Source organism: Hemitrygon akajei, chromosome 17, assembly GCF_048418815.1.
Source record: "Hemitrygon akajei chromosome 17, sHemAka1.3, whole genome shotgun sequence".
NCBI lineage: Eukaryota > Metazoa > Chordata > Chondrichthyes > Myliobatiformes > Dasyatidae > Hemitrygon > Hemitrygon akajei.
The window spans coordinates 66,770,044-66,795,428 of record NC_133140.1 but is presented as its reverse complement, the minus strand read 5'-3'; the positions used below and the strand labels follow the sequence as shown (position 1 = coordinate 66,795,428).

The window sequence follows — 25,385 nt, the reverse complement described above, 5'->3', positions numbered from 1 at the left end:
TGGCCCCTTTCCCCCCTTTGAATCCTTCCTTCTCTGGGGGATGAACTGATTTTGCACCTTGTGCATTATTCCCAAGAATACCTGCCATTGCTGTTCCACTGTCTTTTCTGCTAGGATATCCGTCCAGTTAACTTTTGATCTTGGGGTCTGAGTCCATAGGGCACTCAAAGTTGCTGTGCAGGTTGAATCTGTGGTTAAGAAGGCATATGGTGCATTGGCCTTCATCAATCGTGGGATTGAGTTTAGGAGCCGAAAGATAATGTTGCAGCTATATAGGACCCTGGTCAGACCCCACTTGGAGTACTGTGCTCAGTTCTGGTCACCTCACTACAGGAAGGATGTGGAAACCATAGAAAAGGTGCAGAGGAGATTTACAAGGATGTTGCCTGGATTGGGAGCATGCCTTATGAGAATAGGTTGAGTGAACTTGGCCTTTTCTCCTTGGAGCGATGGAGGATGAGAGGTGACCTGATAGAGGTGTATAAGTTGATGAGAGGCATTGATTGTGTGGATAGTCAGAGGCTTTTTCCCAGGGCTGAAATGGCTAGCACTAGAGGGCACAGTTTTAAGGTGCTTGGAAGTAAGTACAGAGGAGATGTCAGGGGTAAGTTTTTTACACAGAGAGTGGTGAGTGCGTGGAATGGGCTGGTGGTGACGGTGGTGGAGGCGGATACAAAATAGTCTTTTAAGAGACTCTTGGATAGGTACATGGAGCTTTGAAAAATAGAGGGCTATGGGTAACCCTAGGTAATTTCTAAGGTAAGGACATTTTTGGCATAGCTTTGTGGGCCGAAGGGCCTGTATTGTACTATAGGTTTTCTATGTTTCTACAAAAAAAATGTACAGTTGATGTTTTGGCCTGAAACATTGACTGTACTTTTTTCCATACATGTTGCCATACCTACAACCTCTGTCATAATTCTTCCCCCACTGCGTCTCAATGCAAGAGTCTTCCCCTACTTCGCCTTGATGCAGCAGAGTTCTTTGATACTTCTTTGATATCCTGACATAACTATACCCATTGTACTCTGACGTGAGTGGCCCATCACACATCATCTTGACTTGTCAGTCTTCTCCACACACACTTGGCACCAGAGAGGTAGTGTTTCCCTGCACACACTGCACACCGAAGCTACATGCTTGCCTCACAACTGCTGCCAGTCCCTTCCAGCAGACACCACTTTCTCCAAATACTACTGCATCCCAGCTCTCTGGCCTTTTCCTCCACACCCACAAGAGAACCTTTCTCTGTACCATGACTACCCTAAGGCATCCCACTATTCCCCAAAATGACATTAATCTACCAGCAACACAGTTACTGTATTTCGAATCTGCACACACTTCACCACAATCTCCACAGAAACCTTAAGGTGTGAAAGGGAAAACGGGATGGAGAATGGTGAAGTGGGGGGGGGGGAGGGGCAACTACTTTTTTCTATAGATGCTGCCTGGGCTGCTGAGTTCCTCCAGCATTTTGTGTGTATTGCTTGATTTCCAGCATCTGCAGATTTTCTCTTGTTTGTGATTTGATTTCCACCAATATCCACCGAACTCCTGCACCCAAACACCCTACATGTACATCCTAATCCTAATCCTTAAACTACATAACCACCCTTGCAACCTACTACTAGCCCCAAAAACATACCGCACTCCTGCACTCTTTAACGTTTACATTTATCCTAACTCTAATCCCTAAGCTGTCTAATTATCCCTCCATACAAACAACATCACCAAATACCAACCCTCTTCATACACACAATTCAAAGAGATGTGCGGATGTGATGTGGAGATTTATGGATTCTTGTAGGAGTGGCCCGCGTATCTGTTATGCGAATATAGAATATGCAAGAAGGATGTCAGAACATTAAAACAGAAGTAGATTGAGAGCATCCTGACTGGCTGCATCACTGCATCTCTTAATCGCAGGACTGCAGAGAGTGGTGCGGACAGCCGAGTGCATCTGTAGTTGTGAACTTCCCATGATTCAGGACATTTACGAGGACAGATGTGTAAAAAAGGGCCTTTGGATCATTGGGTACCCAAGTCATCCGAACCACAATCTATTCCCATTGCTACTATGTGGGAAGCCGTACCACAGCATAAAAGCCAGGACTAGCAGTTTCTTCACCAGGTCATCAGACTGATGAACTCAGGCTATATGAAGGCAGTCCATTATCTCCACTAGGTGCCTGTGCTGATTTTGTTTATTTACAGTCAGTCAAAAAAACATAGCAGATGAATTCCTCCATCAATAACTATTAAGAACTAATACACAGTTTTATTGTACTGTAGAGGTGTTGGCAGTGTTCTAATTCTGTTTTATTTACCGGTATATACATAAGCGATTACTCAGTTAAATGATAGTTTGTTTTTTGATACATTTTAACAGTTTCCATGAAACTTTGGCAAATTGGGGCTGCTACTTAATTAATCCAAAATGTACTAGTCCTGATGTACCCCAATTAACCAGAATTCTCTACATTTTAGCCATTTGTTTGTACTTCTCTGCCTGCTAGCTGCTTCCTCTAAGAACTCTGGATCAGTTGAACATGATTTCTGTTTCATAATTCCTCGTTATTTTGGAAGAAGATAATTAGAGAATCTGCTATTTCAATAGTGTCTTTCAAAACTCTGGGATGTAGATCATCAGATTGTATTGCCAATTAATAGTCCAGATGAATAAATTTGCATTTTGATGTTGAGAATAGGTTGGCAGAATGGCACAATACATTGGAACCTAATCTTTTCCTTTACAAAAAATTACCCTATCATGAAGCTGGAGTTACATGGTGACCTCTGAAAATCCATGGTTGGCTGTGTAAACACTGTTAAACCAAAAAAGAAATTATTTTGCATAAATACTGTTTTTAATTAGACCATTGTAAATGTAGACAAAGACATGTAAGCAGGGTGAATAAGTGGAATGAAAGACGTGAAATTTGTTATGTGAAACTAATTGCAATATATTTTATGTTATAAGTTGGGACCGCTGTAAATCACTGGATAGTTTCAGCAGCTAATTACCCTCAGAATTGATTCTGAATTAGAATCTATATAAAGTTCTTTTTCTTTCTGTCACTCTCTTGCTCTCTTCCCCTTCTCTTTTTATCTCCTTCATGCTCCCACATTCTGGCATTTTGAGTTTTTAAAATACTATTTTTCACTGGTCACATCCTGTGCCTTTAATAAAAATAATTTTGGAATGTGGTAAAATTGAAAATTAAGGGATTTTTCTTTGTTCCGGTATCCAAAGATAACATTGGATTTAAATTTATTAAATCCTGAATAGTATGGATGAATGACTCTGGTGATGTAAAGTAACTTCGTTCCACAATATAAAATTGAAAAATTCAGGGTGTATAATTTTAAACCACGTTCTTTGTCAGGAAGGGGATAAGGGCCTAAAACTTTGAGATGTGACTTTCAAAAGATATAGTACAATATTTTTGCAGAATGAGCGTATTACTATTTTACTTCCATACAGCTATAATGGTTTTCCAGTTCATTAATGGAAGGAATTTTCATTTCTTAGACAAACCCAGACTTGATCTCCTGAAGTGTTGCTATGATGAAAGCTAAACTGTAAAGTAAGTATTCTCAGGCAAGACATGATATTAGACAGGTTAAAGGTCACTGGTTTTTTGACATGAAATTGAAATGTGCTGGTGAGATGGACTGCCTTCATTTTCCAGTTTCTTTTTCCTGGAACACCACCAGGACTGTAGAAAATTATAATTAGAGTAGCCAGTAAAGTGTACATTTCCAGTGAAACCTACAAGCTATAAATGAGAAGACTTACATGTTCCATTACTGGCTAGCTAAGCAGTTGGAGTTCATCTATGACATTGCAGTTTATATTTGTAATTTTATTGTAGAGGCAGTATTTTCTTCAGTAATTGCACAAGGCCCTTGATATTAATCTTTCACCAAGTTCCAGAGTAGTCTGATGATCTTATTGATATCTTGAGTGATTAATGTTGAGTTTTTGGAATACCGACTATCTTTCGTTATGATATGGAACAATAATTGAGAATTCTAAATATGTTTGTCACTGAACATTGGTTTAGTGATTCACTGATGATGCAATAGCCTCTGCCCTCCACTCCCCCCGTTCCACTTGGAAAATGGGGTCTCATGTGCCAGAATGCTATTCACACCATTGTACCCCAGAGACTGGTAGGGAAACTGTCCTTGCTGGGTCTCAACACCTCCCACTGCAATTAGATAACAGAAAGGCCACAATCAGTCCTTGTGGGCAGCAACTTCTCTCATCCCATTGTGCTGAGCACTGGCATTCCCCAAGGCTGCAGCAGGATCCAGCTCAAACCGTGTCATCAAAATTTGCGGATGAAACAAAAGCAGTGGGCCTTAACAAGAAAGATGATGAGATGAAGTAAAGAGACGAAGTGGAGAGGCTGGTGGATTGGTATAAGAAGAAGAACCTAAGCCTGAACATGGAAAAGACAAAGGAAATCACTGGATTTCAGGAAGGTGCAGACAAACCATTCCCCTCAGTGAATACATGGCTGCTCTGTAGAGAGAGTTAAGTGTGCTAAGTTCCGAGGAGTTCACATTACAAATGATGGTCCCACCTGGTTCCCTTAATATCACCTCCCTGAACAAGAAGGCACAGCAGTGCCTTCACTTCCTAAGAAGATTGAGGCAAGCAAGACTACCATCTCTCCATTTTAACTGTGTCTTACAGGAGCACCATTGAAAGCATCCTGACAATTTGCATCTGATCTGGTATGGGAACAGTCGAGCATTGGACCTGAAGTCCCTACAAAGGACTGTGAGAACAGCTGAGAGGATCATAGGGGTCTACCGTCCATTAGGGACATTTATCAGGAGCACTGCATACATGGGGGCCTTGGTATTATTAATGATCCCACCCATCCATCTAGTATCCTCTTTGACTTTCTACCATCAGGCAGGAGACCATGATGCGCAAAAAGAAAACAAGAATGGTCAGGAGAAGAAACAGTTTCTTCCCCAGGCCATTTGGCTTCTGAACTGCCGCCCACATCGTATTCGACGTGTCACTGGGTAACCTGTTTCATACCTTACACTATGTAATATTAAAGCACTTCAGTTTGTTATTTATGTAGATTTTATCCATAACTTCATAAGTTACCGTGTGTTATGTACTTTACACCCTTGTTTGAAGAAATGTCTCATTTCTATATATAATTTTATCTATTATATGTAGTTAAATGACAATAAACTTCACTTGACTTGACACATGTCGTGACTAGTAAAGGTTTCAGAGCTCAAAATTTGTATTACTGTCTAGTATCTAAATCCTAGTGGTAATTCTTTGAAAGAAAAATTCTCGATAGTCCAAATACCATGTGCCGAACTTAATTCAAGGCTTTCAGATTTATTTTACTGTTTTATATCCTGGATCATGTACTTGAAGATTGAACTAACTCTAAGCATTTGAAGCATGTAGGAAGATGTCTTACTATAGGGTAACCTTATATAGTTAAATCAATTAACTTATTTCCCGTAAAATTGAAATTTAGATCTGTTAAGATGGGATTGGAGAAGTATAATACAGCCCTTTACCTTTCCTACCCGCTTGGCTTCATCTATTACCTTCTCGCTACCTTCCTTTCCTTCCTTCTGTTTGGGTATATTCAAGACTTAGTGTACATGTCAAATTTTTAACTTCAGCAACCAATCTTTAGACCTGAACGTGGATTGTAGATTAAATTTAAAATGTAGCCCTGGACAATAGGTTCCTAAAGCTGTGAACAGTTAATTGAAAAACCAGATAATGTTGATTAATTATTCATTTTGGGTGTGTGGAGGGGGAAGGATACCTGTATAGATGTGGAACATGGACTGTTCTTCAAAGCCAACAAAAAGGCAGGCATAACTGGGACCCATGCGGGTGCCCATGGCTACACCCTGGTTTGGAGGAAGTGGGAGGAGCCAAAGGAGAAATTATTGAGAGTAAGAACTAATTCCACTAGACGGAGGAGAGTGGTGGTAGAGGGGAATTGGTTAGGTCTGGAATCCAAAAAGAAGAGGCCATTTAGCAGAATTAGTTCTTACTCTTAATAATTTCTCCTTTGGCTCCTCCCACTTCCTCCAAACCAAGGGTGTAGCCATGGGCACCCGCATGGGTCCCAGTTATGCCTGCCTTTTTGTTGGCTTTGTGGAACAGTCCATGTTCCAAGTCTATATGGGTATTCGTCTCCCTCTTTTCCTTCGCTACATCGACGACTGCATTGGCGCTGCCTCCTGCACACATGCTGAGGTCGTTGACTTCATTAACTTTGCCTCCAACTTTCACCCTGCCCTCAAATTTACCTGGTCCATTTCCGAAACCTCCCTCCCCTTTCTTGATCTTTCTGTCTCCATCTCTGGAGACGGCTTATCTACTGATATCTACTATAAGCCTACAGACTCTCACAGCTACCTGGACTATTCCTCTTCCCACCCTGTCTCTTGCAAAAATGCTATCCCCTTCTCACATTTCCTCCATCTCCGCCGCATCTGCTCTCAGGATGAGGCTTTTCATTCCAGGACGAAGGAGATGTCTTCCTTTTTTAAACAAAGGGGCTTCCCTTCTTCCACCATCAACTCTGCTCTCAAACGTATCTCTCGCATTTCCCGCACATCTGCCCTCACCCCATCCGTCCGCCACCCCACTCAGGATAGGGTTCTCCTTGTCCTCCCCTACCACCCCACCAGCCTCCAGGTCCAACGTATAAATCTCCGTAATTTCCGCTACCTCCAACGGGATCCCACTACCAAGCACATCTTTCCCTCCCCCCCTTTCTGCTTTCCGCAGGGATTGCTCCCTACGCGACTCCCTTGTCCACTTGTCCCCCCCCCATCCCTTCCCACCGATCTCCCTCCTGGCACTTATCCTTGTAAGCAGAACAAGTGCTACACCTGCCCTTACACTTCCTCCCTCACCACCAATCAGGGCCCCAAACAGTCCTTCCAGATGAGGCGGCACTTCACCTGTGAGTCGGCTGGTGTGGTATACTGCATCCGGTGCTCCCGGTGTGGCCTTTTATATATTGGTGAGACCCGACGCAGACTGGGGGACCGTTTCGCTGAACACCTACGCTCGGTCCGCCAGAGAAAGCAGGATCTCCCAGTGGCCACACATTTAATTCCACGTCCCATTCCCATTCTGATATGTCTATCCATGGCCTCCTCTACTGTCAAGATGAATCCACACTCAGGTTGGAGGAACACCACCTTATATACCGGCTGGGTAGCCTCCAACCTGATGGCATGAACATTGACTTCTCTAACTTCCGTTAATGCCCCTCCTCCCCTTCTTACCCCATCCCTGACATATTTAGTTGTTTGTTTTTTTTCACTCTCTCTGCCCATCACCCTGCCTGTTCTCCTTCTCCCTCTGGTGCTCCCCCCTCCCCCTTTCTTTCTCCCTAGGCCTCCCGTCCCATGATCCTTTCCCTTCTCCAGCTCTTAGCTTCATCCCACCCTCTCTGGTCTTCTCCTATCATTTCGCATTTCTCCCTCTCCTCACTACTTTCAAATCTCTTAGTATCTCATCTTTCAGTTAGTCCTGACGAAGGGTCTCGGCTGGAATCTTCGACAGTGCTTCTCCTTATAGATGCTGCCTGGCCTGCTGAGTTCCACCAGCATTTTGTGTGTGTTGTTTTATTTTGAAGTTACTACCTTTTTCAGTTGTTTTAATTATTCACTCTCTTGCTCCCAAGGCTGTAGAGGTTTAGCCTTGAATTTTGCTAATGAGTAAGTGATGTTTTTAAAAAAACAAAATCTCTAAATTTTGAATTACCCCAGCTTTATGTGCAGTGCTTTATTTTGCATTCAATCTGAAATACTGTAAGTTGCCAGTGCCCGTTTGTGTTAGCTGGCAGTTTTCTTTGAACTTCTGTGTTCTTTTTATTCCCTATTTATTTGTTGTTATGGATTTTCTAAGGCACTTGATCCAGAATGCACCTTAAATAATTCATTGTTGTATCTTGTCAATGAAGAAAATTTAGAATGACATCTGCTTCATATGTAGGATATCCAAGGTGATATGAAAATATTTCTGGTTTTAATTTAGATACCTGAAAATTTGATGGATGTTTTTCTCATCAGTTTCACTGCATTATATGTAGTTATTGCCATGATGTGTTTTACCCTACTGAGATAAATGTATTGTACTACTGATATAATTTATCATCATCTAATTTTACATCATGAACCTTTGTGTATTTTTGTGTCATGCTTTTTATGTTGGAGAATTCAAAATTTTTTTTGGCATTTTGATAAATTTGTTCAAACACTGCTGTTGCTGCAGATGTTGAGGCGTGGAATGCTACATTGCCCAAATAATCTGCATCCTCAATCAACATGTCATCCAGTTTGAAATAATGGTTTTAATAGCTTTTTGTTCAGCCTTCAATATGCCCTATAGTCAGCTGCCACACAGAATGTAACTTTCAATAAGACACAGTGTTATCCAGCAGCATTGAATACAAAATCATTTTACAATGTTGGTTTCATATAACTTTGTATACTTCTAAAATTGTTTATAAAACAATTTGAATTTTTAACATTTGTGTTTGCAAGGCTGGTTGATGGTCTGTAAGTCTGTGGAAAGGTTTTCTAAGTGGATTTAAAAGTTGCTATTGCCACACATTACGAGAGGTGATTGATAAGTTTGTGACCTAAGGTAGAAGGAGTCAATTTTAGAAAACCTAGCACATTTATTTTTCAACATAGTCCATACTTTACACACTTAGTTCAGTGGTTGTGGAGCATACGGATCTCGCATTGGGGTGATTGATAAGTTTGTGGCCTAAGGTAAAAGGAGATGAGTTATTAACTTCAAACTTTCTGCATAATCACTTCAAGAGTTGACCTGCATGTGCATGTAATGACAGCTGTATAACTCATCTCCTTCTACCTTTAGGGCACAAACTTATCAATCACCCATCTGTGGACATTTTCTGGAGGTTCAAGATCTGTATGCTCCACTACCGCTGGACTAAGTGTATAAAGTGTGGACTATGTTGAAAAATAAATGTGCTAGGTTTTCTAAAATTGACTCCTTCTACCTTAGGCAATGAACTTATCAATCACCTCTCGTATGCTGAGGCCGGGAGAAGATGACCATGTGGCTTCTGCTGAAGTTGCCCTCTGGTGGGTTGCAATGTTACACTAACTTTAGAATGTATGCAAGTTATCTTCTGAGTTTTGTGTGATAAGTATGTGGAGAAAGCTGTGGTGTTTTGGTGTAAACTTCTAAAGTTCTCTCACAGCTGTAACATGTCTTAGAGTGGTTAATAGGTTGGCACAGCATCATGGTTTGAAGGGCCTGTACTGTTCCGTGTTTTATGTGTTCTACTTCTCTACAATTTTCATTGTTTGGCACTGTTAGTGATGTGGGGGCAAACAAACTCAGTCTTAGATTCTCTCCCAATATGATTTTAATTATGAGTCAAAGAAACAAAAACAAAATGTTAATACATCTGTTATGCTTGCTGCAGAATCTTTTTGATACTATAGAACTATTAATTATTTTCTTTAAATGTTTATAAATGAAAATACAGTGGCATGCAAAAGTTTGGGCACCCCTGGTCAAAATTTCTGTTACTGTGAATAGTTAAGTGAGTAGAAAATGACCTGATCTCCAAAAGTCATAAGGTTAAAGATAAAACATTCTTTTCAACATTTTAAGCAAGATTACTGTATTATTTTTGTTTTGTACGATTTTAGAGTGAAAAAATGGAAAGGAGCACCATGCAAAAGTTTGGGCACCCCAAGAGATTTGAGCTCTCGGATAACTTTTACCAAGGTCTCAGACCTTAATTAGCTTGTTAGGGCTATGGCTTGTTCACAGTAATCGTTAGGAAAGGCCAGACGATGCAAATTTCAAAGCTTTATAAATACCCTGACTCCTCAAACCTTGTCCCAACAATCAGCAGCTTTGGGCTCCTCTAAGCAGCTGCCTAGTACTCTGAAAATTAAAATAAATGATGCCCATGAAGCAGGAGAAGTCTATAAGAAGATAGCAAAGCGTTTTCAGGTAGCCGTTTCCTCAGTTCATAATGTAATTAAGAAATGGCAGTTAACAGGAATGGTGGAGGTCAAGTTGAGGTCTGGAAGACCAAGAAAACTTTCCGAGAGAACTGCTTGTAAGATTGCTAGAAAAGCAAATCAAAACTTCTGTTTGACTGTAAAAGACCTTCAGGAAGATTTAGCAGACTCTGAAGTGGTGGTGCGCTGTTCTACTGTGCAGCGACACCTGCACATATGTGACCTTCATGGAAGAGTCATCAGAAGAAAACCTTTCCTGCGTCCTCACCACAAAATTCAGCATCAGAAGTTTGTACAGGAACATCTAAACAAGCCTGATGCATTTTGGAAACAAGTCCTGCGGACTGATGAAGTTAAAATAGAACTTTTTGGCCGCAATGAGCAAAGATAAGTTTGGAGAAAGAAGGGTGCAGAATTTCATGAAAAGAACACCTCGCCAACTGTTAAGCATGGGGGTGGATTGATCATGCTTTGGGCTTGTGTTACAGCCAGTAGCTTGGAAAACATTTCACTGGTAGGAAGAATGAATTCAATTAAATACCAGCAAATTCTGGAAGCAAACATGACACTGTCTGTAAAAAAGCTGAAGATGAGAAAAGGATGGCTTCTACACAGGATAATGATCCTAAACACACCTCAAAATCCACAATGGACTACCTCAAGAGGCGCAAGCTGAAGGTTTTGCCATGGCCGTCACAGTCCCCCAAACTAGACATCATCGAAAATCTGTGGATAGACCTCAAAAGAGCAGTGCATGCAAGACGGCCCAAGAATCTCACAAAACTAGAAGCCTTTTGCAAGGAAGAAAGGGGGAAAATCCCCTAAACAAGAATTGAAAGACTCTTAGCTGGCTACAGAAAGTATTTACAAGCTGTGATGCTTGCCAAAGGGGTGTTACTAAGTACTGACCATGCAGGGTGCCCAAACTTTTGCTTCAGGCCCTTTTCCTTTTTTGTTATCTTGAAACTGTAAAAGATGGAAATAAAAAAAGTAATCTTGCTTAAAATATTAAGGAAATGTGTCATCTTTATGTCTTTTGGAAATCAGGTTATCTTTTACTCGCTTAGCTATTCACAGTAACAGAAATTTTGATGGAGGTGCCCAAACTGTTGCATGCCACTGTATGTGTATGACTGCGATGAAGATTTGCCAAAGCCAGCTATAGCCATTCAAAAAATATATATTTTTTCTCCTTTTAAGTCTTGCAATTAATTCCATGGTGGTGTTCTTTACTAACATAGATATTTTTTGTAGAATGGTATGAATTTACAGCCTCTGGTGTTTACCCCATGCAAATGACAGAGATTGAATTTGGTCAGCAGTCATACAATGATGACTCTCCCAATGGAATCGCTGCAAAACGAGGAAGAAATATTAGTTTAAAAATGTTGGAAGAAATGGTCTTCATTTTTGTGGTCTTTTCAAAGTTAAATGATGGATGCATGATTCAATGAAGTATGTTATGAAAACATTACAGACCTTTTGGGGCTTTTAAGAATATTGTTTAGATTTGTCATTTTGATGAGACTAAGATAGATTTAAAAATATAGATGTGCCAGCACTTCTTTAACATAGTTCCCACCCCAGTGCAGACAAAAAGCAGACTGTATGAATAGCACAAATTTAAGAGGCTGCTGTTTCTAAACATGAAGTTTGTAGAGAGAAGCATTTTAATCTTGATTTATTTTAAACCTTTATGGCTACAAGCTGGTGTAAATATAAATTGTTAAAATGTTATTAGCTACACTTAAACAAAATTGGCTAATCTATTTTAATGGTCATTTTTCTGTATTTTTTCCCAAACTGATTTATTATTCCATTAGTCTGTGTTCGATGTATCAAAGAAAAAATTGAGCTGTTGATGATACAGCATGTTAGCAATTCCTTTAAGGCAAACTCTTACTGTGACTGCAGTTATACAGAAGTTAGAGTCAGGAGTATTTTTGCCAGCTAGGATGAATGCTTAACAGAAGCTTGTTTTGCTGTAGATTGAGTCCAATCTCCTAGGCACCAAGCAGTAGTATTAATATTAACAGTGTGAATCATCAAAGTGTTCTTAACTGTGATCTTAAATAATTCATACTCCATGAGTCACTGGAAGGCCATATGCAAGAGCTTGAAATTAAGATATTTCTTTTAAAAAGAGTGTTGTATGTTATGAGAAAGGCAGGAATTTTACCCCAAAAGTGCTCCACATGAAGTTTTGAGTTCCCATAGGCTTGATAACATTTTCAAAATCTACACTGGAATTGTACAGCTTGGTTTTAATGACTCTTTTTAGGCAATGCCTCAGGATTGAGGATGGCTTACTTTCATTCTTGCTGTGAGATAGCTAATGTCCTATGTGGGATCTGCGGACTAGAGGAGCTGAAGCTTGACAGAGTTGGTGGGTGTGCTGTTTAGCATGGTGTTTCCTCATTCCCCTCATTACTCATGGGTTTTGAGTTGCAGAGACACGAGATGCTCATTGCTTTCTGTGACGCTCCTCTATTTTGAGTAGTCATAGACTGGGAATTCCCAAGGCTCGGTGAAAATACTGTTTTTTTTTCCCAAGGAGATTTTAAAAATGCCTTTAACACATTTCTATTGTCATCTTGAAATGTCTTAGTATACAGAAGCTTGGATTAAAGTGCTTTTTGTTCGGAAATCTGATGTCAGGCATGCAGATAATGTAACGTGGATAATCCCCCAGTCCTGATAAAGGGTCTCAGCCCAAAACGTTGACTGTTTTCTTTTCCCAAAGATGCTGCCTAGCCTGCTGAGTTCCTCAAGCATTTTGTGTATATTATTTTGGTTTCCAGCATCAGCAGATTTTCTCTTGTATGTGGATAATGTAGTTTGGACCTGGTTGACCATGATTATAGCCCTCACGTTGGGGAATGTTGGTTGCAAGAAGTTGTTGACATTTGCCTGTTCTATCATTGGATTTGGAGGATTTTATGAAGACAACAGTTGCGTGGAATTAGTATTTTGAGGTATTACTGCAGGTGGTCTTCATGCACGCAGCATACATTGGTGGGAATCTCTGCAGTCTTGAGTTCAGAACCAACCTGAAGGTTGCAAACTCCAACCTCTATTCCTCTGTTGGTAGAAAGCTGTACCTCTGGTATACCAGAGGTGAGAGTACATTTCATTATCAGCATTTGCCTTCACTGAGAGATGGCTCTTTACATTTTCCAGGGTGAAGTTGTGGATCTTAGTTGTCTAAAAACAGTATGGGGTAGTTGAAGGCAGGAGCTTTATCTTCAGCATCTCTAATGTTAGGCCTGTCCTCTCATTCACTTCAGTAAAAGTATCAGAAATGATAAAAGTTCAGCAGAGTGATAAGAAGACTGCCATATTTCCACTTCCACTCTGTGATTAATGACTGCACACTGCTCTGGAAATCACACAGTATGCCACGGCATTTTTTCCTATATTATTAATTCTTTTCCATATCAGAACTAACATCAAGAGCACGCTCAGTGGTGTCTTTTGCATCATTATGAAGGGAATTGTAGGTCCATAGAGGCTTCTGAACTGGGTTCATAAAATGCGCAGAAATTCATAACTTGCCAGTCTATGGAAACTCATAATATTTGGTTAAAATTTGTTAGGAGTATTGGAAGACTTCATTGTTAATACCATGTTCACAGAATTAACCATAGCAAATTCAAAATATGCTGTAGTTATCATTTTCAAGGAGACCTCTAATCCTTTGAATATTCTTTATTAATGAATTAAGTTTAATACCATTGGCATATATGCCATGAAAGATGTTGTTTTGCAGCAGCAGTACATTGCAATGTATCATTAAAAACTATAAATTATAATATGAAATATTATAATTAAATTTAATAAGTAGTGCCAAAAGAGCAAAGAAGCAAAGAATATTGAGGAAGTCTATATGGGTTATATTGTCCATTCAGAAATATGATGGCATTCGGAAAGAAGCTGTACTTAAAATATTGAGTATGTGTCTTCAGGCTCCTGTACCACCTCATTGATGGTAGTGATGAGAAGAGTGCATGTCCTGGGTGACGGTAGCTTTAATGGATGTTGCCTTTTTGAGGCATTGCCTTTTGGAAGATTTTCTCGATACTGGGGAGGCTGGTGCCCATGATGAGTTGGCTAAGTTTAGAACTTTCTTCAGCTTTTTCCAGTTCTATGCAAGAGCCCCTCCATACCAGATGGTGATGCAATTAGAATGCTCTCCATTGAACATCTGTAGAAATTTGCAACAGTCTTTGCAGACATTCCAAATCTCCTCAACTACTAATGAAATATAGGTACTGTTGTGCTTTCTTTGTAATTGCATCAGTATGTTGGGCCCAAGATAGACTGATAACCAGGAACTTGATAGTGCTCACCCTTTGCATTGCTGATCCCTTGCTGAGGACTGGTGTATGTATTCCCTTGACTTCCTCCTCTTGAAGTCCACAATCAATTCCTTGGTCTTACTGGCATTGAGTGCAAGGTTGTTGCCATGACACCACTTTGCCAGCTGATGTATCTCACTCCTGTATGTCTTCTCATCACCTTCTGAAATTCTGCTAATAATAGTTGTGTCATCAGCAAATTTACAGATGGTATTTGAGCCACACTGTCATGGATGTAGAAAGAATAGAGCAGTGGGCTAAGCACGCATCCTTGAGGTGTGCCATTGTTGATTGTCAGTGAGGAGGAGAGGTCTCCTGGTGAAGAAGTCAAGGATCGTTGCAGAAGGAGGTGTAGAGGCCCACGTTTCGGAGCTTGTTGATTAGTACAGGGGGTAGGGTGGTTCAGAAATGCTGAGCTATAATCAATAAACAGCAGCCTGACTTAGGTATTGCTATTGTCCAGCTGATACAGGGCCAAGTGGAGAACCAGTGAGATTGCATCTGTTGTAGACCTATTGTGGCAATAGGCAAATTGCAGCTCGCTTAGGTAGGATTTGATTCTGACCATAACCATCCTCTCAAAGTGCTTCATCACAGTAGATGTGAGTGCAACTGGGCAATAGTCGTTAAGGAATATCGACCTGCTCTCTTGAGCATTGGTATGATTATTGCCCTTTTGATGTAAGTTGGAATCCCTGACTGCAGCATTGAAAGACTGAAGATGTCCTTGAACATTTCCAACAGTTGGTTGGCACAGATGGGCTCACCATCATGAAAGGTGTTCTGACATCAACCTCTGAGACAGAGATTACAAAGTCACCAGATGCTGTTGGTATTCACACAGGAATAGTTTCACCACTCTGTCAAAGTGTGTATAAAATACATTTAGCTCATCTAACCATGAAGCATCACAACCATTCATGATGTTAGGTTTCACTTTGTAGGAAGTAATGGCCTGCAAATCCTGCCCAAGCTGAAGTGTATCCAATTCTGTCTCTAACTTAATAGGAATTGTTTTCTTGCTCTTAAACTAGCCTTCCATAGGTAGTAACTTGACTTTTTGTATAGTTCTAGATCACTAATCTTGCTCTCAGTAGTCTACAAATCTCCTGGTTCATCCGCAGTTTTTGGTTTTGGTATGTCCAGAATGTTCTCAAAGGCACTCACTTATCTACACAGGTCTTGATGAAATCTGTAACAACTGTGGTGTTTTCATTCAGATTCAAAGCTGAATCCTTGAATATTATCCAGTCCAGTCCTGTAAGCACTTCTCCACCTCCCTTGACCATACCTTCTTGGTCCTCACCACTGGTGCTGTGGTCTTTAGTCTCTGCCTATATGCTGGGAGTAGAAGTAGAGTGAGGTGTTTGGACTTTCAAAAGTGAGGGGGTGGGGTGGCACAGTAAGAGTTCTTGGTGTAACAGTGGTCAAGTGCGCTGGCCCTTCTGATTTCACAGGCGATATGTTGGTGGTAGATGGCCTGGCATCTTCAAGCTGGCCTGGCATCAGGGTGTGCTGTTTCATGACTGCTGATCATGGTGCTCAGCTCCAGTGCCTGCTTGGCGGCCTGAGGTGGAATGTACATGGCTACCAGGTGGGGGGGGGGGGGGGGTTAGTCATGTTTCTATGAAGTAAAGTACACAGCAGTCTCTGATATCCCTCTGGCACTGCAATCTTGCACTGAGATCTTCAATTTTATTTTCCGGAAACGTTACATCACCAGAGAGTTGGAGTTTAAGGCCTCAGCATTTCAATCATGAGCCCCTTTATATATGAACCACTTTATATATAATTGCAATTGCTTTGATAATGTAAACATATGTACAAATGACCAAAATATATACAATAACAAACCAGCTAAAAGTATTGCAGCAGGGTTTTTTTTCATCATTGTGATATTGATGTGTACTGTATTTACATCTTATTTGTCCAGCTTTTCCATGTTCTATTGTTAAAACAAATGTCTACAATGATTATGTTTTAGGCCAAATTCATTGGCTATTACAGTGTACTCCAAGCATTATAATTTGTCTTAAATCCACATCTCGTTTCCCATGAGCTTTTATCCAATGCAACCATCCAACTATAACAAACAGATTGTTTTAAAAGGAAACAGTACTGATCTGTTCATTGAAAATATAAATGCAGTTCTTTGTGTATTTTATTCGATGGATAACATTTAAATTGTACATGATTGAAGCCCATTAGTTAAACTGTATAATAATTTACCAGAATTTGGGATTTTATTTTAAAACTAATGGAGTTGATAGGGCTACCTTAAAAACAATCTACATGGTACTATTGAATTATGTGAACAGAAAAGCATATTCTACTAGGCCTCAGAAGTTAATTTTATTTTCTGACAAACTTTGTGTTTCAGGAAATGAATGGGATATTGAAGACACTACTCTCAAATTGGTTTTCTACAGGATTCTTGAAATTAGAACGTGTCACCTGGCAATCCTCTTGTGAGCTGCTGCAGAAAATTAGTCAGTAAGCGTCTTTTAATCATTCTGTGCTAGAAACAACCCCTAAATTGTCGACAGAACTACAAGAAAATTTAGTAGTGCTTCAATAAGGTCAAGTTCTAGTATTGATTATTTTTTGCACTCAAAGTTGGCTGGCATTTGAAGGGCTTATCAATCATTAGTTTCTGATGGATCGTTAATGATAAAGCATGAAAATAAGCCTTGAGTTAAAATTGATTTCTTTTATAGGAAGTATATTTGAAGTCACTCTTTTGCCCACTAGCCCAAAGTAAGATTGGGGAAATTATTTTTAATTTGCTTTGAATAAATTATCTATATCTATAATCTGCCTCACTACACACAGTTTTAGTCTGTGACTGATTAATGGTTGCATTTCAGTTTTGTAAACATCTTTTATGACGCTGACTTTGGTTCCACTTTTACCTTGAATCATATACAGCATGGAATCATTCCATTTGATCCAACTCATCCATGCAAACCGGCTGGCATCCTTCTGCATTAACCCCATCTCTCAGCACTTAGCCCTTAGCCTGCTATACTATGTACTATCGAGACACTTCTTAAATACGGTGGGTGACCCTGCTTCTACCATTATCTGGCAGCGAATTCTAGGGATGTCACTCTCTGGGTAAAGAAAATGCCTCTCATGTCCCCTCTAAATCTCTTCCCCCTTACCCTAAATCTATGTTCTATAGTTTATATATCTCTGATGTAGGGAAAACTTTACCTACAGTCAGTTCCATCTATACTCCTTATAATATACCTCAGTCATATCCTCTCTTTACCTCCTCTACTCTAGGGACTGGATTCTCCACATAACTGAATTGCTTCATCCCGAGCAATTTCTGGTGAATCTTTGCAGTCACATCCTGCCCATAACATGGTGACCAGATCTGAGCAGTGAGATCTGACAAAGATTTTATAAAGTTGGAGCATAACTTCTCTACTTCTGTATTTGATAACCTTACTCATGAAGGCCAATATCCCATATGTATTCCTACCCATGTTATCTAACAGTGTTGCCACCCTCAAAGACTTTTGGACCTGTATTCCAATATCCAGTTGTTCCTCAATACTCCCTAAGGCTCTTCCTTCCATGGTATGTGCCCTAGCCTTATTAGTACTTCCAAAATTCGTCACCTCACATTTGTCAGGATTGAAGTCCATCTGCCAGTTTTCAGCCCATTCCATAAACATATCGACATCTGTCTGCAGCTTAAAACTACTTTTCACACGGGCAACAACACTGCTAGTTTTCATATTTATTGATTATACTTTTTTTATTGGCTCTCCTCCATTATGTCATGTTTAAGCTTGGAGAAAATTAGAAGCTGGACATTTGATACATCCTTTAATTTTGAACAAGTCTGGCGACCCTTTATTCAATATTTTCACATGATTTCATTTTTATTTATTTATTTATTTATTTTTCTTTATTCTCTTTGGGGAAAATCCTTATCCATGAAGGTTCAGAGATGACTGGAAGGATGTTTTTTTTTTCTCTCTTTTTAAAAATTTTATCCTCAATTGGACTGCCCAATCTTTCTTTTTCTTTCTTTTTTTCTTTAGTTTAGTTAGTGGGTTTTTTTTTTCCTTTATCAATAAAATTTCCAATCTTTTTTTATGATTGCTATGAGGAGTTGTAGTTTGTTTTTGACCATTGTATATATAACAGCATAATATTTTACCTAATTTGATTCTGATATTATATACTTTCTGTTTTTATTATTGCTGTTTATATGTCTTTTATATTATCTGTTTGCTAAACTTCTCCCCTGATTTGTATATTCTTTATTTGAAAATCAATAAAAAGATTGAAAAATGAAATGATTATACTTCCCTCTTCCACATCATTCACATACATTATAAACAGCAAGGATCCCAGCACTGATCCTTGTAGCACACCACTGGTCACAAGCATCCAATCACAAAAAAAATCTAGTATCACCTTCAGTCTCCTATTGTCAAGCCAATTTGCCAACTTGTTCTGATTTGATGGCCATAATCTTTTGAATCAGTCTCCTATGTGGAAGCACATTGAAGGGCTTACTGAAGTCTATTTTGATTTTATCTACTTTCCTGCCCTCATTGATGTACTTTCTTACCTCCTCAAACTATGAATGATATTTGTCAGACAGGACACAACCAGTCCCAGTCTGAATCCGTAGCTGCTGCCTGACTTACTGAGTTCCTCTGTCATTCTGTGTGTTGCACAAGATACCCAGCATCTGCAGAATCTGTTGTATTCATGGTTAGACAGAATCCACCCTTGTCAAAGCCGTAAGACCATAAGATATAAGAGCAGAATTAGGCTATTTGGCCCATTGAGTCTGTTCCACCATTTCATCATGGCTGATCCAATTTTCCTCCCATCCTTAATCTTGTTCCTTTTCTCCATACCCTTTCATGTACTGACCCATCAAGGATCTATCAATCTTGCTTTAACTATGCATAAAGATTTGGCCTCTGCAGCTCTCTGTGGCAAAGAATCCCACAGATTCTCTGGCTTAAGACATTCTTCCTCATCTCCATTCTAAAAGGATGCCCCTCTGTTCTGAGGTTGTGTCCTCTGGACTTAGACTCAGCCACTATAGGAAACATTCCCTCCACATTCATTCTCTCAAGGCCTTTCACCATTCAATAGGTTTCAATGACGTCATCCCTTATTTTTCTGAATTCTAGTGAATACAGACGCAGAGCCATCAAATGGTCTTCATATGACAAGCCATTCAATCCTGGAAAATTTTTCATGAACCTCCTTTGAACCCTCTACAGTTTCAGTGCATTTTTTCTAAAATAAAGGGCCCAAAATTGCTCACAGTGCTCCAAGTGAGGCTTCACCAGTGCTTTATAAAGTCTCAACATTACATCCTTGCTTTTATATTTTAGTCCTCTTGAAATGAATTCTAACATTGCATTTGCCTTCCTCCCCACAGACTCAATCTGCAAATTAACCTTTAGGGAATTCTGCACAAGGACTCCCATATCCCTTTGAACCCCAGTTATTTGTATTTTCTCTCCATTTAGAAAGTAGTCAACGCTTTCATTTCTTCTATCAAGGTACATGACCATACATTTCCCAACACTGTATTCCATCTGCCATTTCTTTGCCCATTCTCCTAATCTGTCTGAGTCCTTCTTTAGCCTCTCTACTTACTCAAAACTACCTGCCCCTCCACTTAGCTTCACATTGTCTGAAAACTTTGCAACAAAACCATCAATTCCATCATCCAAATCATTGGCGTATAATGGAAAAAGAATCGGTCCCAACACAGACCCCTGTGGAACACCACTAGTCACTGGCAGCCAACCAGAAAAGGTTCCCTTTATTCCCACTTATTGCCTCCTGCCAATCAGCTACTGCTTTAGCCATGCAAGAATCTTTCCTGTAATACCATAGGCTCGTAGCTTGTTAAGCAGCCTCATGTGTGACACCTTGTCAAAGGCCTTCTGAAAATCCAATTACACAATGTCAGCTGATTCTTCTTTGTCTATCCTGCTTGTTATTTCTTCAATGAATTCTAACAGATTTGTCAGGCAAGATTTTCCCTTGAGAACTATGGCCTATTTTATCATGTCCCTCCAAGTACCCTGTCACCTTAATGGACTCAACATCTTCCCAACCATTGAGGTCAGACTAACTGGTCTATATATTCCTTTCTTTTGCCTCTCTGCCTCCTTAAAGACAGCCATGCTGGCTGTCTCTGATTAGTCCTTATCCTCCTAAGTGATCACAAATTCTCTCCTTCATCTTTTGTTTCTATTAATCTCTCAACTACCCACTGATGTTAAGCTCATGGTTCTTTGTTTTTCCCTGCTTCCCTGGAAAACTCTGACCACATTTACTGTCCCCCAATCATCTAGTGCCATAGTTGTGTACAGAGAAGATTTAAAAATCTTAGCCAGAGCCCCCAGCAATATTTTTCGTTGTATTTCACAGCAGCCTGGCATAAATCCCATCTGATCCCGTGGATTTATTTATCTTTTAAGTCTGCTAAAGAATTGATAACTTTTATTTATGGAGACATGCTGTTGAATTCTCCAACAACAGTTCTGTTTCTTTTGTGAATATTGATGAAAAGTATTCATTTAGGACCTCATTGATATCTTTGCGTTCCATGCACAGATTGCTCATGTTGTCCATAATGCACCCTTCTTTATCCCTGGTTATTCTTTTGCCTTTAATATGCTGATAGACTACCTTCAAATTAATCTTAATCCTGCTTGCTAGTGATTTTTTTTGTGATCTCTCTTAGCCTTCCTAATTTGTTATTTAAGAACCTCCTTGTACTTTTTATACTTTCAACATGCTTCTCCATCATTCATTTTCTATACCTATCATATATTTCCTATTTTCTCTTTGTCTAACCTTCTAGATCTCTTGACATTCAGGTTTCCTTATATTATTAACCCAGCTTTTTACCCTTATAGGAACATATTGGCCTTGAACTTCTTTTTACTCCTTTGAGTTCTTCTTGCTCTGCAGATGTTGTTTGTTCTGACCTCTAGAGGCACAGTTCGTTTTGTATGAATATCACTTCCTGCACTTAACGTTTTAGACTTTACTGTGAGATATCTTTTATATTATTTCCTTCATGGGTTAATTGGGGTTTTGACTTTATGCACACAGTAGAAAGACATCCGTCTCCCTCCACTCCTTATTTGCCCTTGAAAAAGGAATGATCTTTTCACAAGTAAGTTCTCTTTTACAAAAACACTGAAGAAAGCTTCTGGCTTGGACAATTTTTGAGAAGATGTTTAACTCCCTGCCTAGCTTTGTACCCATGCACTGCGAGGGCAGTAGAGTGAAAAAAAATAACGTCTTCAAACGCATTGCACATAGACTGGAGACATGTCTGAACACCATATGCAAGAAAGTCAGCTTCTGGCCCAGACAACATTGATCGCAGTACCCCAGAAGTCAGGTTACAACGTAGCACATTGATCACATCTTCACCAATGTTCAAGCAAACCACAATTAGCATAACTGCAACACAGGCCCATGCTAGTGCTGAGGCGGCAGAAGTGAGAGTAGCATATGCTAATTGTGAAGTTGACAGGCAAATGGCGAAAGCTTGTAAAGACATGGAGAGAGCATGTATCGGGGCTACGTTGAGTGCACTCGAGGAGTAGGAGTTGAGGCTGCCTTAACAGAGGCAAAGGTGTATGAAGCAGCAGCTGGCCTAAACAGTGGTAAACCTATAGCCAGAATCAGTCATGCTTTGCCGTTATAACAGCCAGTGCATCTTACTTTACTTTAGCTATTATATATTGCACTGAGTGAAGCAGTGTACAGCGCATATCAGCACTTCATGCAAGGCCAGTACCTTGGGCTACGCACACAAAATGCTGGTGGAACGCCGCAGGCCAGGCAGCAGCTATAGGAAGAAGTACAGCTGACGTTTCAGGCCAAGACCCTTCGTCAGGGCTAACTTTTTTCAGTTAGTCCTGATGAAGGGTCTCGGCCCGAAACGTCGACTGCACTTCTTCCTATAGATGCTGTCTGGCCTCCTGCGTTCCACCAGCATTTTGTAAGTGTTGCTTGAATTTCTAGCATCTGCAGATTTCCTTGTGTTTACCTGGGCTACCGCTGGTTCCAGCACACCCACAACAAGGCACAGCACAAGCCAGTTGAACATCCATCAGATGTAGCTACTTACTTCTACAGTCTAAAGACATGTTCTGGAACATCAGAAGTTGCTGAAAGAAAAGCCAACTCATGAAGCTGCATGAGGTTATTCACATCTTAACGCCATAGCTGATAAAATTGCCCCACTTGACTCTTCTGCTGAGATTATTCTGTGCTAGGCAGAGACACCATCTGTGCATGTAAGGTACGTGAACAGTGCAATGGTTGGCACAATGCACCTTGTGCTCAATGACTGGACGTGTTGGGTCATAGGGGTGAAAGCTACTTCGATGGTCCACTGTCAGTACATTTAAAATTAATGCCCTGGAGAGCGGGCCCCCAAGCCATTTCAGACCCTGAGAGTAGAATCTGTATGAAAGAGAATATTGTAGATAAGCAGACCATACTTACCTCTGCTCAGTCAGATTTAGGCAAGCTGATCACCTGTCACTTGGAAGATGATTACAAGCTAGCACTTTCCGTTGAAGATATATTCCTCTGAATCATGAACAAAATGAGAATTCAAACAGTTTGGTAGCTCTCCTACCTTACTGCTCTCCATGACACTTCTACCAAACAACAGAGAGCAAGCCATTAGTCATCTCATGTCCCTCAGTCACACATTTGAGGAGAATAACAGAAATGAAGGATCATTATGTGGAGTTCATGGAGAGATTAAGGAACAATTATACTGAGTTAGTGTCTCCAGCAGATCCTCAAGAAGAACATAGTCAGCAGGAGACTATTGACTTCTCCGACCCTGAGGTAGATGTACAAATAAGTACTCAAGCCTCAACTAACATCATTCATTTATCACTGCTCCAACTTGGCAGTGCATGCTTGGAGTGATTTTCAAGCCGGAAGCTGCTTACCAGAGCAATTGCCTGGCTCTTGCGTATTTCTCATTCCTTTACAGGAGTAGCCAAAGACAACCTTTACTGTTTCTGGCACATTTGTAAGCAATCTCTTAGCACATAGCATCTGAAACGGGCAATGGTGAGAATCTTTCTTGTTGTTCAAAGAATAGTGTATGCAGAGGAACTTCTCCCAATCCAAAGTTACCTCAGTAAACTCTGTCCATTTCTTGACACTGAGGGGGCTTTGTGAGAAGTATTAAGAGGGTACAGCTCACTTCAGAGGTAACTCATACAATCATCATTCTGGGTAAGCATTATATCACCTCTCTGCTCACTAGTCATTACCAAGAGCAAATGGTAATCAAGGCCAACATTTTTGAAGTGAGAACGGTTAAAGAATGTAATAAGACTGTTTTCAAGACTATTCTGAGACTATCCTCCTTTTGCCAAAGACTTAATGAAATAATCGTTTGACTTTTAGTTTCAGTAGTTAAGCTTGACATCCTATGGATACTAGGTGGGGAGTGTTCTGGCCTCTGGAGGCGCTGTTTGTTTTGTATGCAGTTTATTTTGTATGAACATCACTTCCTGTACATAAGCTGTTTTTTATATCATTTTCTATGTGGATTAGAACGTAGAACATAGAAAACCTACGCACAATACAGGCCCTTCGGCCCATGAGGTTGTGCCGAACATGTCCCTACCTTAGAAATTACTAGGCTTACCCATAACCTTCTATTTTTCTAAGCTCTATGTATCTATCCAAAAGTCTCTTAAAAGACCCTATCGCATCCACCTCCACCACCATTGCTGGCAGCCCATTCCACGCACTCACCACTCTCTGAGTAAAAAACTTACCCGTGACATCTCCTCTGCACCTACTCCCCAGCACCTTAAACCTGTGTCCTCTTGTGGCAACCATTTCAGCCCTGGGGAAAAAGCCTCTGACTATCCACACTATCAATGCCTCTCATCATCTTATACACTTCTATCAGGTCACCTCTCATCCTCCTTTGCTCCAAGGAGAAAAGGCCAAGTTCACTCAACTTATTCTTGTAAGGCATGCTCCCCAATCCAGGCAACATCCTTGTAAATCTCCTCTGCACCCTTTCTATGGTTTCCACATCCTTCCTGTAGTGAGGTGACCAGAACTAAGCATTGTACTCCAAGTGGGGTCTGACCAGGGTCCTATATAGCTGCAACATTACCTCTTGGCTCCTAAATTCAATTCCACGATTGATGATGGCCAATACACCGTATGCCTTCTTAACCACAGAGTCAACCTGCGCAGCTGCTTTGAGCGTCCTATGGACTCGGACCTCAAGAACCCTCTGATCCTCCACACTGTCAAGAATCTTACCATTAATACTATATTCTGCCATCATATTTGACCTACCATAGTGAACCGCTTCACACATCTGGGTTGAACTCCATCTGCCACTTCTCAGCCCAGTTTTGCATCCTATCAATGTCCCGCTGTAACTTCTGACAGCCTTCCAGACTATCCACTACACCTCCAACCTTTGTGTCATCAGCAAACTTACTAACCCATCCCTCCACTTCCTCATCCAGGTCATTGATAAAAATCACGAAGAGTAAGGGTCTCAGAACAGATCCCTGAGGCACAACACTGGTCACCGACCTCCATGCAGGATATGACACGTCAACCTGGACCTCATCTTGAAGAATGTAGCTGGGTAGGTGGAAAATGAGAAGGGTACCATTTTGGAGATAGTGACAATAACTCAATAGATTTTAAACTGATTGTTGAAAAGATGGATTAATTTGGATTTTGACTTGAGGCACATGGAAGAAAAACATCCATCTCAGTCCACTTTTCATGTGCTCTTAAAACAGCAATATTGTTCCACAAGTTAGCTGTCATTAATAACATTGAAGAAAGCTTCCAGCTTGGGTGATTTTTGAGAAAGTGTTTAACTCCCTGCCTAGCTTTGTACACATGAACTGCATGTACACATAGACTAACTTGCAAGTAGATGCTTCCAATTTT

General features: G+C 40.4%; 1 protein-coding gene across 1 annotated transcript in view; it reads left to right on the top strand.

Moving 5' to 3' along the window:
* mlycd (malonyl-CoA decarboxylase) overlaps positions 1–25,385 on the top strand; it is a 57,005-nt gene that overhangs the window by 11,034 nt on the left and 20,586 nt on the right. Inside the window, exon 2 of the mRNA XM_073070319.1 lies at positions 16,780–16,892. Within this exon, the coding sequence (XP_072926420.1) occupies positions 16,780–16,892 (113 nt within the window). The remainder of the gene's footprint in view (positions 1–16,779; positions 16,893–25,385) is intronic.